The sequence below is a fragment of the Trichosurus vulpecula genome, chromosome 9 (assembly GCF_011100635.1).
Source record: "Trichosurus vulpecula isolate mTriVul1 chromosome 9, mTriVul1.pri, whole genome shotgun sequence".
Taxonomy (NCBI): Eukaryota; Metazoa; Chordata; class Mammalia; order Diprotodontia; family Phalangeridae; genus Trichosurus; species Trichosurus vulpecula.
This window is the reverse complement of record NC_050581.1, coordinates 203,162,475-203,176,895: the sequence shown is the minus strand read 5'-3', so window position 1 is coordinate 203,176,895 and position 14,421 is coordinate 203,162,475. Positions and strand designations below refer to the sequence as shown.

At 46.6% G+C, this 14,421-nt stretch overlaps 1 protein-coding gene across 1 annotated transcript in view; it reads right to left on the bottom strand.

Moving 5' to 3' along the window:
* The window catches only part of KIAA0895 (KIAA0895 ortholog), a 34,641-nt gene that overhangs the window by 7,771 nt on the left and 12,449 nt on the right, over positions 1–14,421 (bottom strand). The window contains exons 3-6 of the mRNA XM_036739694.1: positions 12,599–13,287; positions 8,797–8,940; positions 7,567–7,699; positions 6,818–7,123 (exon numbers count right to left, since the gene is read on the bottom strand). Coding sequence (XP_036595589.1) covers positions 6,818–7,123; positions 7,567–7,699; positions 8,797–8,940; positions 12,599–13,287 — 1,272 coding nt within the window. The remainder of the gene's footprint in view (positions 1–6,817; positions 7,124–7,566; positions 7,700–8,796; positions 8,941–12,598; positions 13,288–14,421) is intronic.

The window sequence follows — 14,421 nt, the reverse complement described above, 5'->3', positions numbered from 1 at the left end:
GATTTGAAGATCTTTCCCGCCCACTAATAGGCCATGTGACCTGCTTATGTCACAGGAAGCCTAAGTTACATGTAGTGGGAGGAACCTCCTGACAGGAAAATGTCACAGAAAATGCAGAGAGAGGGAGAGAAAGATGTTATGGCTGCTAATGGCTGTCCTCGTGATTGTTGGAACTGAACAGGCTGACTTAGCTGTACTGCGAGTTTGTTTTGGGAAGACCCCAGCAGGGGGTCAGAGAGGTTTTGGAATGGCGAGTCTTCAGGTTGTAATATTGTGTGTGCAACGTTTTACTGCTCTGATAGACTGCATAAATGGCTTGTAGGATATGGTTCTCTGGTGTCTGAATAAATGGTTTACTTCTTCTACCTTCTACATGGAGAGTCTCGTATACTTTGCGACACAGAACCACACAGGCATTTTGACAATTATCATCTATGTCTTACTGCTTCATTTGGCGACGAGGATGGGATCACAAGGTATAAGATCTCCATTTAGAGGTAGAAGGGCTTTAGAAGAAGAAAGCTTGTCCCAGAATGGGAGGATGTAACTTATTGTTCCATAGCAAGGGAATGGTCTAAGGGCACTGGTCTCTGTGAGGACTGGAGGCAGAGGCTACAGGGTGTAGGACCCAGAGATTTGGAGCGATGCCTCAGAGAAGTTACTGTTGAGCCAGGAATGGGGATCCCAAGAGCAATCTCTAGATGAGGATGGATTTTACTCACAGCCTATCCTATTGCATGTGAACACAGAGATAGACTATTAGGAGAGAGTGCTCAGGCTCAGACTGTTTCTGAAACATCTGAGAATACTCAGTCTATACCACAGCAAGGTGGAGAACCTCAGGTGGTAGAACAGCAGGAACCTAACAGCCTTGTTGTAAATTCAGCTAGAAGGCAGAGAGAGCCAAGGAGGTCAAGAGTATACCTCAATTCAGCCAAGGTCGAGTCTAGCAGTTAGTCTGGTTACCATGGTAACAGGGGCAGAGAAGTTAGACAGGAGGACACAATGTCAAAACCTCAGATACCAGGTGATACTTTGTCGCATGGTACTTCTCACAGAGAGAATGAAACATTGTTACATTATCAAAGAGAAATGCGCCCCATACAGCGAAGGAGACAGGTCATACTACTCAGTTTAGGTTGGTTTTGGAGGATTTTACACAGCAGGAAATTACAGATATCTTGAGTAGGTTCACCCAGAGAATGGGAGAATCGTTAATAGCTTGGATGGTGAGGATCAGTGATGAAGGGGCCATAGGAGTATCTGTAGATTCTATGGATTGTATGAGTTCATAAGCATTAGTCAGAACTCTTTTTGTACTGCAAGCTTTTAGGGATTACCATTTGCAAAGAACTAACCAAGCAACCAATTTGTTGGCTTTGGCTGCGACAAGCGATAAAGAGGAATATCCTGCTGATACTATGTGGCCTATTGCAGATAGACCTTGGTATTCAATTAGGGACTGTATGACAAAGTTAAAGGAGGAGGTAATGGAGATTGCTACTATGTTAGGGAATGCTGAAGTTTATTATGAAACTCCCTTGGGAGTCTCTCATAGGAATTTGACCATTAAGACAGCACCCCCCACTTATAAACATGTGATTCTGACTTTGCTGATTGCAGAACTAGGGAACCCTTTTTCAGGGGTGTTGGATAAGATTTCACAGTTAAGTGACTTAGGAGACTGGGGAAATAATAAATTTCCTCAGAAGAGAAGGGCACAAAACCATCAGATTCAACATCGGAATAGAATGACAGGAAGAGAAATGTTTCCTGCTCTGTTGAAAGCAGGGGTAGAATTTAGAAGAGTAGATGGTATTCCAACTAATGAGCTATACAAAATGTACCAAGATAAGAGGCTTAATAGCACACGGAATAGAGAAGTAAGAACTGCCCCTACAAATCCTACAGATCTTGAACCCTTGTATCAAAGTGAGTCACACCTTCAAGGAGACTAGGGAATAGGCCGAGCCCCAGCTCAGATTAAAGAAACACACGGATGGGATTACAGACCCCATATTAATCTCACTATATATTGGAAGAATGGATCAAATACTACAACTAGGGCATTGATAGACACTGGGGCAGAGGCCAGCTTGATTTGTGGAAACCCTGACAAATTTAAGCACAGAACTCCTATTACCATCACAGGACTAGGAGAGGCTGAAATATCAGCCGAATAAGTCAAACTGATGATGAAAATTGGACAATTACCTAAGAAAGAATATACCATGGTCATCGTACCCATTCCTGAATACATCATTGGAATAGACATATTGAAAGGCATGGCTGAATTTGCCTGAGGGGAGATATCAGTTTGCAGTAAGGAAGATAGGAATTAATATAGTTTTGGTGGGAAAAGTAAAGATGGACCCAATCGCTTTACCTGAACCTTCTAAAGTAATTACTTTGAAGCAATATCATGTGCCAGGTGGGCAAGATGAAATTGCCAATACCATAAAGGCATATGTTGAATGAATCAGGAGAGTTAGTCCCTACAACCACTAGATGGAATAACCCTGTATGGCCAGTATGAAAGTCAGATGGAACATAGAAAATGACAGTGGACTATAGACAACTGAATAAAGTGACTCTGCCCTTGTATGCCGCTGTTCCAGATACCGTTACCTTAACAGAAAGGATCCAGAAATAGGATGGGACTCGGTACGCAGTTACTGATTTGGCCAATGCTTTCTTTATGATCCCAATGGACTGCAAACAGTGGGACCAGTTTGCTTTCATGTGGCAGGGCCAACAATATACTTTTACCCGACTGCCACAAGGATATCTGCACAACTCAACTATTTGTGATAGGATTGTAGCTGAATATCTGGTGAACTGAAGTTACCTGGTGTACAGCCACCCACTACATAGATGATATTCTGATACAGGGGGAAAATGTAAAAGAAGTGGAGAAGAGTTTGATATTTTTAATTGAGCATATTAAAAGCAAAGGATGGGAAATTAACCCTGCAAAGATTCAAGGACCAGCTCAAACCGTAAAGTTTGGGGATATACAATGGAATAAAGGACTGTGAGAAATTCTCCCAAAAGCTCGACAAAAGATTCAAGATTTTCCTATCCACACCAACAAGAAGGAGGCACAAAAGTTCATAGGACTGTTTGGATATTGGAGGCATCACGTTCCACATCTTGGACAGATTTTGAAACCCTTATAAAAAGTTACCAGGAAAAAATATGAATTTGACTGGGGACTTGAACAGAGTAAAGCTTTTGAAGAAGCTAAAGCTGCTATACAATTGGCTCTGGATTTATGGCCTATGCAAAGTGGACCAGTGGAATGGCAAGTGACTGTACAAGATGACTATGTGAATTGGAGTTTATGGCAGAAACAACAAAGCCAAAATGGACCCTTAGGATTTTGGTCAAGGAAATTATCTTCATCTGGATTGCAATAAGCACCCTTTGAAAAGCACTTGTTAGCTGCATATTGGGCTTTGGTAGAGACTAAACAACTGACTCTGGGCCATGAAGTGATGTTAAGGCCTGGAATCCCAACTATGACTGGGTAATGAGTACCCCAGCATCTCACACAACTGGACATGCACAAGAGGCTAGCATAATTAAATGGAAATGAAATATTCAGAATAGATTGAAGACAGGCAAAAGTGGAGTTTCTGCTCCACGTGAATCTACCACCAGCATCGACACTGATGGAAATGATAAACCCTCTGAACCAAGGCAACAGTTGGTACAATCCTTGGTAAAATTTGAATGATAGATGTGATGGACTGACTGAAGAACAGAAGAAACATGCATGGTTTACTGATGGGACAGCAAAATATTTGGGCCATAGCAGACATTGTAAAGCAGTAGCCTATAACTCACGTACTAAGAGAACTTTGGAAAGTACTGAGATAGGTGGAAGTAGTCAATATGCTGAACTTACGGCAGTACGTCAAGCTATTAAAACAGAGAAAGGAGGACAAGGTCATATTCACTGATTCGTGGGCAGTAGCTAATGGGTTAGCTACATGGACACCAATGTGGAAAAAATCAAAATTGGGAAATTCATGGTAAACAAGTTTGGGGCAAAGAACTATGGGAAGATATATGGGACATGTCTTTGGTTACTAATTTGTCAGTTCTTCATGTAGATGCTCACATACCCTTCACTGTGCCAGAACGCGAGTACAATGCACATGCCAATCGACTAGCAAAGACTGCTACTGAATATATCATCCCTACTCTGACACCAACTGATGATCCAGTACTAGCAAAATGGGTCCACCAAATGGCCGGCCATTTGGGATCCAGACCACACACCGGTGGGCACAAAATCAAGGTATTAGTGTCTCTTATTCCTTGTTAAAGCAAGTAACAGAGGAATTATCATATATGTCAATTGGAAAAGGAATGCATTGTTCCTTGGGTAGTAACTGGAGAAATAGCAAGGGGAAAAGTTCCAGCCCAGTTATAGCAGATAGTTTATATTGGACCGCTACCTCAAGAAAAAAGATGCAAATTCATATGTGCTTCTATTGATGCCTATTCAAACGTACTAGTGGCTTGTCCTCATAGGAATGCAACCCAGAAAAACAGCTGTAAAACTCTAGATATTATAAGTCTATATTGTGGAGCCCCAGTGCAGATTCAAAGTGACAATGGGTCACATTTCAAAGGTACTGAGATGAAGAGATATTGTGTATTGAGCAATACAGAGTGGATATATCATATTCCATATTATCCACAAGCATCTGAATTGATAGAAAGAATGAATGGACTGTTGAAAGACGTTAAGAAAGTTAGGTTCTAATAGTTCATATCGACATTGGAAGGATAATTCATTCACTGCTTTACATAATTTGAATAATAGACATTAGGAGGAAGTGCACCTCCGGCCAGAATGATGACTCCCTAATCTGCAAATCAGAAAACAGCAAACACAGAAGATCCAAAATACTGAGTATTGGACTGTGAGGGAAGATGTCCCACCACTGTATCCAGGAATACCTGGTTCGGCGGGATATGATTTACATTGTTTAGAGAACTTTTGGTTGGATAGGTAAGAGATAAGAAAAATCTCTGCTGGGATATGTATGAGAATCCCTAAGAATCCTTTTGGACGGATATTACCTAAACCAGGATTAGCGGGTCAAGGGATACATGCATTGGCTGGAGTGACAGATTCTAGTTATCAAGGGGAAATGATTGCGACACTCCAGAATTTAGGTGAAGAACCAACCTATAGAGTTGTGTAAAAATGATAGACTAGTTCAATTGATTATAATTCCTTGTGAAACAATGCCCCTGGTGAAAACTGACCCTCCTTCCAAAATAACTATCAGAGGAAAGGAAGGACTTGGTTCTACTGATAGAGTAAAATTAAGAGCTAAATTATGGGTAAAATGGAAGCTGAATGACGTTCCAAAGGCTGCAGAAGTTATAGCACATGGGAAAGACAATACTGTAACAGGGGTTTAAACAGGAGACAATCATTATGAAACCGTATCTTTGACTCACGTATTCTGTTGTGAATGTGGCTATGATAGTCTCTTTATTTCTTTTTGACTTTTGTCTGCTGAATTTGTTTGTGAGATTTGTTTCCTGCAGGCTTAGTACCATCCACCCGCAGATGCCTGATCGCTTAGGCCAGATGTCAACCTCTGATGTGTTTGGATGCCACCTCTGGACCTGTCCACGTCTGTGGTGCGTTGTCCCTGGACCTGGGGTCAACTGAGTTCTAGATGGCAGCTTGCTAAAGAACTGACCTCTCGAACGGGACTCTTTATCTCTTGGGGCAGGGACAGCTCTATGTCCAATTTCAGCAGGAAGAAGCTTTGGAGGATGAGACCTTTGCCCCTTACCCCAAGATTTTGAGCCCCATTCATTTGAGGGGGGAATGATGACATTTTTACACATACTTTTCTTAGGTTATCCATGTTATATTGTTGTGTAAAGTTCTGTTGACACTAGTCATCCCAGAATTCCTATCGCCCTATGTAATGGATAAGAAATATCTTGGGGCCAAATGTAGTGGCAATTAGATTTGAAGATCCTTCCCACCCATTCATAGGCCATGTGACCTGCTTATGTCACAGGAAGCTTAAGTTACATGTGGTGGCAGGAGCTTCCTGACAGGAAAAGGAAGTGATGTCACAGAATGCAGAGAGAGAGGGAGAGCAGTTATGGCTTGCTGATAGCTGCTAATGGCTGCCCCCGTGATTGTTAGAACTGAACGGGCTGACTCAGTTGTACTGTGAGTTTGTTTTGGGGAAGACCCCAGCTGCTCTGATAGACTGGATAAATGGCTTGTGGGATCTGGTTCTCTGGTGTCTGCATAAATGGTTTACTTCTTCTACCTTCTATGTGGAAAGTCTCATATACTTTGCAATACAGAACTACATAGGCATTTTGACAATTATCATCTACATTGCTAGTATTGCCTTACTGGTACAGAGACTCGTGCTATCCCACTGCCCGCCCCACTACTCACTGCCTACGGAAGCTTTCATTTCAGCTTCCCCCCTCCACCCAAGGGCAGCGTGGGTTGAGCGTGCCCTCTCCTTGGGCAGACCCAGATTTAGTGCTACAGCTTGGGGTCTGTCGCCTTGCTTGTGTCATGAACCCCTCTGGCACTCTGGTGAATCTTGGGGACTCCTGAGAATGAGATTTGGAAAGGCAGACAAGCCCAATCCCAGTGAAATACAATTATCAAAATATGGGGGGAGATCCACATTCACAGACCCCTAAAGCCCACCCCATGCCCCTCAAGAGAAGTGAGCATGTGACAGTATTTAGCAGAGGCCTGCTCAATGTTTACAGAACAGAAAAGCTGCAGAAATGTGCTGCTTACCTGGCTGGGAAGTGTCAGTCCAGCCCCTTTTGGCTCGTACACAGTAATCCCACCTCGTGTTGGGGTCCTTGACAAACTTTCCGACGTCCTGGAAGAGTTCACTGAAGGACATCTGGCTGGCCTGGTAGACTGTGTAGTAGAGGAGAGCAGCCCGCCATAGAAGGGGGTCCTTTCGGAAGAGCACGCTGTGGATGCTCGCCAGCCCTTCCTCAGTGGGGTTATTGGGCCGAAGACCGTATTTTTTACGGCCTGTCCAATTGCTCCATGGCTGCTGAAGATTGTTAATCCCACGAAAGTAGTGTGTGCCTACAAAAAAGTCCAGAAGAAATGGTTCTAAGGCAAAGTAACCTCTTCTCTTCCACTGTTAAGCAGAACAGAGATGCTGTGTGGATTCAAAGCCCAAGGTCCTGACTTCACTCTGGTCTCTTTTGGTTACAGATAGACCTGAATTAAAAAAAGATCCCACGCCGCATGTAAGATAACATGTCTTAAAGTCCATTTTCAAAAGGAAGAACCACAGACCTTGGCGCTGATCTAGCCTGGCTGCCTCATTTTCCCCTGAAGGTGAAGCAACTTGTTCCAGGGGACCGGCCTAGTCCGTAGCCTGACTTGGCTTCCTCTGAAATGTGTTTATAATATCCTACCTTGGATGCTGTGGGATTGCGCTGGGAAGGGGCAGCCTGCTACCAAACTGCACTGACAAAATGAAGCCACTTCCACCTGACCCAAAGGGAGAGGGCTGCGTTTACCTATTTCATGCCTCAGCATCCCCTCCAGCCAGTGCTCACGGGCAGTGGACACGTTGATGGTCAGGGTTGGACAGCCGTTGACCACTGTCATTGACGCTCGGGACAGCAGATCTTCAGTGAGGTGAACCACAATCTAACGAACAAAGAAGAAACACAGATGGGCTGGTTCCTTTCATGGAAAGCCCTCCCCCAAGGGGCACACAAACCAACACCATTCTCTCCTCACCTTGAAGACCCAAGAAACTAGGGAACAGGGTACAAAAGGCTGAGGAGGTGAGACGGCCTCCTGCCGAGAGTCCCGGAGCAGCCTGGGGAAGTAGAGCCCCCTGGGGTGCTGAGGCCCCTTTGGCCTCTCACCACGAGCATGGAGCCGGGGCAGAGGGGGAGCATATTCCCAGCTTCACTGTTAGTGCTCTTCCCACATCATACTTGGCTCCAAAGTTATTTACAAAGGCAGCCAGTATCTTTAATGCTGCCTTTAGCAAGAGCTAAAGCAAAGCCCTCCCAAAGCTGAGGGTCACTACAGCAGGAAGCTACCAGGACAAACAGGATTGCTGCTAATTTCTGTAAGATAACTGGCTTTCACTGCATACATTTCACAACCCTGAAATCCGTTCAAGTCCCCAACTCAAACTTGTGCCCATGCAGTCACTGAATTTGCCAAAGGATGAAGAAAAAGGCAGAGGGGGAGTTAGGTCAAGAAAACTGCATGCACAGACAGCACACAACCCTCCGTGACTTGGGTTGTTTTAAGGAGAACTGAGGGCCGCTTTACACTATTTAACTTGGTGACCTGGTGAGGATCAGGAAGGTGAAACTTCTAGGATGCATTCCTTTTTCTCCTCCAAATTTGTTATTATCTTTAAACATTCTCTAAAAACTTTCTGAGTTCCAAATTCTCTCTCTCCCTCCACCTCTCCCACCCATTGAGAAGGCAAGTGATATGATCCCCATTATACATGTGAAATCATGCAAAAACTATTTCCACGTTAGCCACATTGCAAAAAAAAAAAAAAGAAAAAGGAAAAGCAAGAAAATTAAAAAGTAAAAAACTGACACTTCAATTTGCACCCAGAGTTCATCAGTTCTCTCTGGAGGGGGGTCGCATTTTTCATCATGAGTCCTTTGGAATTGTCTTGAGTTTGTGATCTACTCTAAGGCCATTTGCCAATCGTTGGTAAACCACCATTCTACGTAGGGTAAGTGCTGGAAGCGGCTTGTGTGACCTACCTCCCCAAGGCAGCCTTCCTTGGTCATGTACTTCCTCACGTGACTCCAGATGCGAGTTTTAGACAATAAGCAACCTCCGGTAGCCTGTTCAAAGTTTTCATAACTTCCATATCTCTGTAAAGTTCTTTCCATAATATTGACAGACTGCAAAAGGTACAGACATAATGAAACTAAATGGACAGAAGTATGACTTGGGTGGTAAATGATAATTATGACCCTTCCTTGGTAATGACCACAAAATACTTGTTGGATTGGATCCCAAGGTTTATGGATGTAAAACTGGGTCAGCACATTCCTGGGGCTTTCAACCATTTTTAGTCGCCTTACAACACGCACACAGGACCTTTCCTCTGGGGGACCCAACATACTTTGCAGACATCTAATGACTACTTCTGAAGCCACGAGGAGGTGGATTTGGTACAGGTATTAATTATCATCGTCTGCAATTCAAGGATCAAAAAGCTAGTACAGAGGATTACTGAGGGCTTCTCAGGTCAGCACACTATTGGCTGGAGAAGGAGCAGTGGGAATATCGGGCTCCTGCCTCCCTGTTTATTAGCTCATAATGACCATCTATACAGAGATGGAGAAGACTTTGGGACCACTTTTATGTTTCTTTAAAGGGAAAAAGCAAAATAGTTTAATAATCTTCTGTGATAATGCTAAACAAAGGTTTGAATTTCAAAATAAGTCTAATCCAGTCACTTTCATTTTTACAGCAGGCCTGGGTGACCTAGTGCCCAAAACTCATGGTCTTTCCCCCATCTCTATCACGTGGTTCATTCGGGTTATTACTGCTAAGGAGGCCTTAGTTTTTCCAGCTGTAAAACTGAGGACTGACGTTAAAGGTGTCTCTCTCAGCTCACCGGACCTACCGGGGGCAGATGAAATGCTGGTCCCCAGCTTCTGGGTCTTCTTACCTGTGCTCAGCTTTTAGTTAAATGCTTAAAGGTTTAAAGTGATGGGGGAGAAAGGACTCGAATACAAATAGAACAAACATTCATCACACAGATAAAGCTGGGAGAATCCCAACTTTCACTAAGACATGGGCTCATAGCCTCAAGCAGCTGAGTCTGCTGGGGGGTGGGGGGTGAGACACAGATGGCCACACAATCCATACAATCCAATATTGGATGAGCTGAGAAGCCTGTAGTTCCCTAAAGGAGGGGCCCAGACAAGGCTTCTTTGGAATCCAACAGAAACAGGGAGCATCACAGCTATTGCTGCCCCTGCTCTGCATGGAGGAGTGTGATGGAAGACAATCACCAGACTGTAGACAGCCCTAAAGGCTAGGCAGAGGGACCTGAAGCTTACTTAGGAGACAACAAGGAACCCCGGAGAGGGACCTAACCAGGTGTAAGCAGTGGGAGACAGGAAAGATGGATACGCCAAAGGGGGCTGGAAGAAAGCGTGATGCCCATGGGACATCCTGGTCCTGTTTGTGTCTGGGCAGATCCTTGAGAAGAGAGAGTGGTGGTGCTCTGCCAACAGAGAACACGTTTCTGACACCACTGTTATTCTGGGGATGCTATGGACCACGCAGTTTTGACCTTGGAGAAGTCACAATTCCATTGAGCTCCCCATTCCATGAGGGTGCTAGAAAGCTGAATGGCAGGCAGGCCTCCACAGGCTGCTGAAGCCTGCCACCAATGGCTTGCATCTACCAGGTGGCATGAGAGGCAAGCCCCAGACCAAGTTGGGTGGCTGTACCAGGACCCAGAGGAGGCAGCCGAGCCTCGAGGCTGAATTTCCAGAACCCTGGGGGCAGACCTTTCATAAGGGGAGAAGACCAGGAAGTTGTCCTCAGTCCTGGCAGCCATGAGGACAAAGGAGATCTCAGACCCACCAGAGTTTCATAATCTAATTTGAATAAAGCCTGAAGAAGCACTAGCTGTCCCCATCCTTGTTTTCCGGTCTTTCGGACACAATGGTGTTCTACCTGCTGGCCAAGAAACGCTGCTCCAGGCAGTAAGACCCGATCTTCTTTGTCACCCCTCCCTCTGAGTAGGCTCACCCCCTTCAGTCCAGTTCAATAACCATCTCTAGGTGCCTGCCCTGCCCGAGGGCCGGCTCTGGACCAACACCCACCACTTTTATCGAAGCTGCCATGCTGGCAGCACTGACTGGCGGGAAGCAGCCTGGACTGGAGGTCAGAAGATCCAAGTTCAGATCCCAGCCTGGCACAGGTCACCTGTGGGACCCAAGGCAGTCCAACACCCTGCAGCATGGATGTGTGCTAAGCCCTGGCATTCAAAGACAGAAGGGGATCGGTGCCTGCCCTTGGAGCACGGACCTTCTAAGGGGGGACCCAGTCCCTAAAAGGAGGGAGCTAGGTGTGATGTCCTAAAGCCATGACCCCACGGGCTGGGCTTTTTAATAGCTAAGAAATAGCGCCACCTGCTGGGCATAGCATATGCTAAGCAGGAGGATGGGTTTCATTTTTATTTTTGTCAGCTGGCCTGCTTCAAAATCAAACACCATGACATGTATTCTCTGCCCAAGACGATGATGCAACCGCCGCCCTCTGCTACTCCCCCTGCCCCAGACCCCCCAAACTGGAAAGCAGGGGGTGGCAGGCTGACTGCCCGGGGGGAGACACCTTCTCTGCCCTGAAGCTGGCTCTGCTCCCCACAGCAGGTTCCTGCCCAGAGGCCCCACCACCTCCATGAAGGGGACGGTCCCTGCCCTTCTGAGCAAGCGGACAAGGGAGATGGGCCTCGCGAGGCATCTGGGCCGATGGTGAGCACAGAGATGCGCCCAGGGCTGAGGCTTCCTGCCAGCCTGCCCACCGAGGGCCAGGCCCTAGGAGCCCAGAGCCTGCCCCACAGCCTGCCCCCACGGTTCCTCTGCTACTGTTCCCTGTGGCCTGCAGACCCTGCAGCAGAACCAGGCTGCTAGACAATTCAACCAATGCAACAAGCCCTGAGAGTCCCTCTTCCTGTGTGCCCTGGGTCAATGCAGCCTGGGGTAGTGGACAGAGCGCTGGACCCTGGGGTCAGAGGAGAGGCAGGCCCAGATGCTGTCTCCGTCACTTACAGCTGTGCAAGCCTGGGCATCTCTAAGCCTCAGTTTCATCACCCATACAATGGGGAGAATAATACCTTTGGTGGGGCAGTGGATAGAGTGCCAGGCCTGGAGTCAGAAAGACCCGAGTTCAAATTTAGCCTTAAATATTCACTAGCTGTGTGGCCCTGGGCAAGTCACTTTACCCTGTTTGCCTCAGTTTCCTCATCTGTAAAATGAGCCGGAGAAGGAAATGGCAAACCCCTCCAGTATCCTTGCCAAGAAACCCCCCAACAGGGTCACAAAAAGTCAGACACGACTGAATAACAACATACCTGGGGTACCTACATGACAGGGTGGTTGTGAGGATTTCTAAGAATACACACACGTAGTTTTTAAACCTTAAGGCCCCATCCAAATGCCAGTGGCCACTGTGACACAGGATATTAACAGAGGAGTGGCAGACACTGTCGCCCTCAGTTAACTCCCTGCCTTCTCAGCGTGGTCAGAGGGCTCCCTGCTCTGGCAGCTCCCCTCCCTCAGGAGGCTCCGGCCCAATACCAGACCTGGGGAGCTGCATGTGCCAAGCCAAGGGAGGCCGAACTCCACCAGGTTAGCCAATGGGAGCCAGCCTTTCAGGGCCACTCCTCCTGAGAAGCTGTGGGGGAGACCGGCCCCCTCCTTTTAAAATCTTCACGCCCACCTTTGAACAAACAGGCTGGGTGTTGGCCAGGACCGCACCTCCTGGGCCCTGACACCAAGCCAAATGCTCTGAGCCACAGATGCCATGGCGCCATACCTGTTTCAGGAAGCGATCAGATGCCTGGCCATGCTTAGCCAGCACGGCGGGCACAGTGGGGTTGGCATATTCAAACTGAGGGTCATAAGCAAAGTCCGCCTTGAAGAACTTGGCTTTTTCTCTCTCCAGGTTGGTGGGCTTGATGGCCGTCAGGATGCAGAGTTTCTTAGCAGGGTCATCTCCCTTCTCAAAGTTCTTGGGCACCGTAGGAAGCTGCTTGGGCTTGGCCAGTGTGGAGAAGCAGTGCTGCCTGGCCTTGGTCTTGGGCTTCGGGGTCAAGGTGCTTCCCCTCACGCTGAAGCTGCTGGAGAACTTGACATTGCCGGGGAGTGGGTTATTGACAAAGATGGAGGGCTGCTTGTTCAGGTAACACCAGCTGTTGTTGGTCAGGGGCATGGGCACCTTGATCTTGTGGCGATGCTGCTCCTTCCCACGAGGGGAGCCAGGGGACCGGCTGGGCTTTCGGTGCCGTCGGTGGTGGGATGGGGATGACGGCTTTTGGAGCTGGTTCTTTTTCTCCTCTTTGGACTGGAGCAGGACATTGTAGCTACTGGTTCCAGTCGTGAAAATGTCTTTTAGTATTCCGGAGGCCAATTGTGAAATGTTGTTTTCACAGTCAATGATCAGTTTCTCTCCAGGGCTCAGAAGGGACGTGTTAGTCGATTCTTGCTCAGGCCAGTGAAGCTTTTCTGTAAAAAAAAAAAAAAAGACGAGGACAAGATTACTTGTATGGTAACATGGCAAGGTGACTTTTGACGAATTTAAATGAAAACAGCTTAAGCCCCACTGACCATCAGTGACTTTCCAATGAGCTTTTAAGGGAATGACTTTAGGATCTAAAGACTAGCCTATATATATGAACATCGTGTTTTTTCGTACTTCCACCCTCCAAGTCGACCCTATGCAAACAGATGAAAACGTTTCTTAAGCGCTTGCTGCATGCCAGCATAGGGGCTACAAAAGCTGGGCTGTTTTAAGAAAAATCCTCCATCTCGAATTCACTTACAGGACCAAGTTTTTATTGCACAATATACGAATACATTTATCGACAGGAGTCATTTAACCCAGAATCCTATTAACTAACATCATTCAACGAAAGGACACAATGGAAAATAAAAAAAAAGTCCAAAGAAATTCCCGACGATACAACTTTGGTTATTCACTCTAATTGGAAGTAACATCTATTTCACTTAATGAAAATCTTAGCTGTGGAGCATTCTAAAAGCCTCACTTCCCATCACAGCACCACTGACAGGGAGGGTCAGGCTAGGATGGAAGGAGCGACTCCAGAGACACAAACGATACCCATCCGGGAGGGTCGCCGGCCTGGGCATCAGGAAGCCCTGTTTCTGAGTCTGGTCTCAGCCACTCATTAGCTGTGTGACTCTGGACAAGTCACTTCACTTCTGCCTCGGTCTCCTCATCTGTAAAAAGGGCACCTTGCTCCTGGGTTGTTGTGAGGATCCAATGAAATAGCAGATATGATTAAAGTGCCCTAAATATAAATGCAATTTATTACCACTCCTAGCTGGTCGCTGATCATATGCACAGGCATGTGGGAGACTTACGTATATAGGAGACTTCCCTCAGTGGGCTTAAGATCTAGTTGGGGAGGCTGACTAGTCAGTGTGTCAGTCATCAAGCATTCATTCCATGCTTCCCGTGTGCCCAGCACTGTGCCAAGGAAAGGCAGCGGCAGAGACAAGGTTCTAATTCAGCATGGAAAGAACTAGACACATGGAAGACTGACAGAGAGTAGATGTTAGGCATGGGAGAAAGCAAGGCGCCAGCAGCTGGGGGGCCTGGAGAGACAGTGCCAGCAG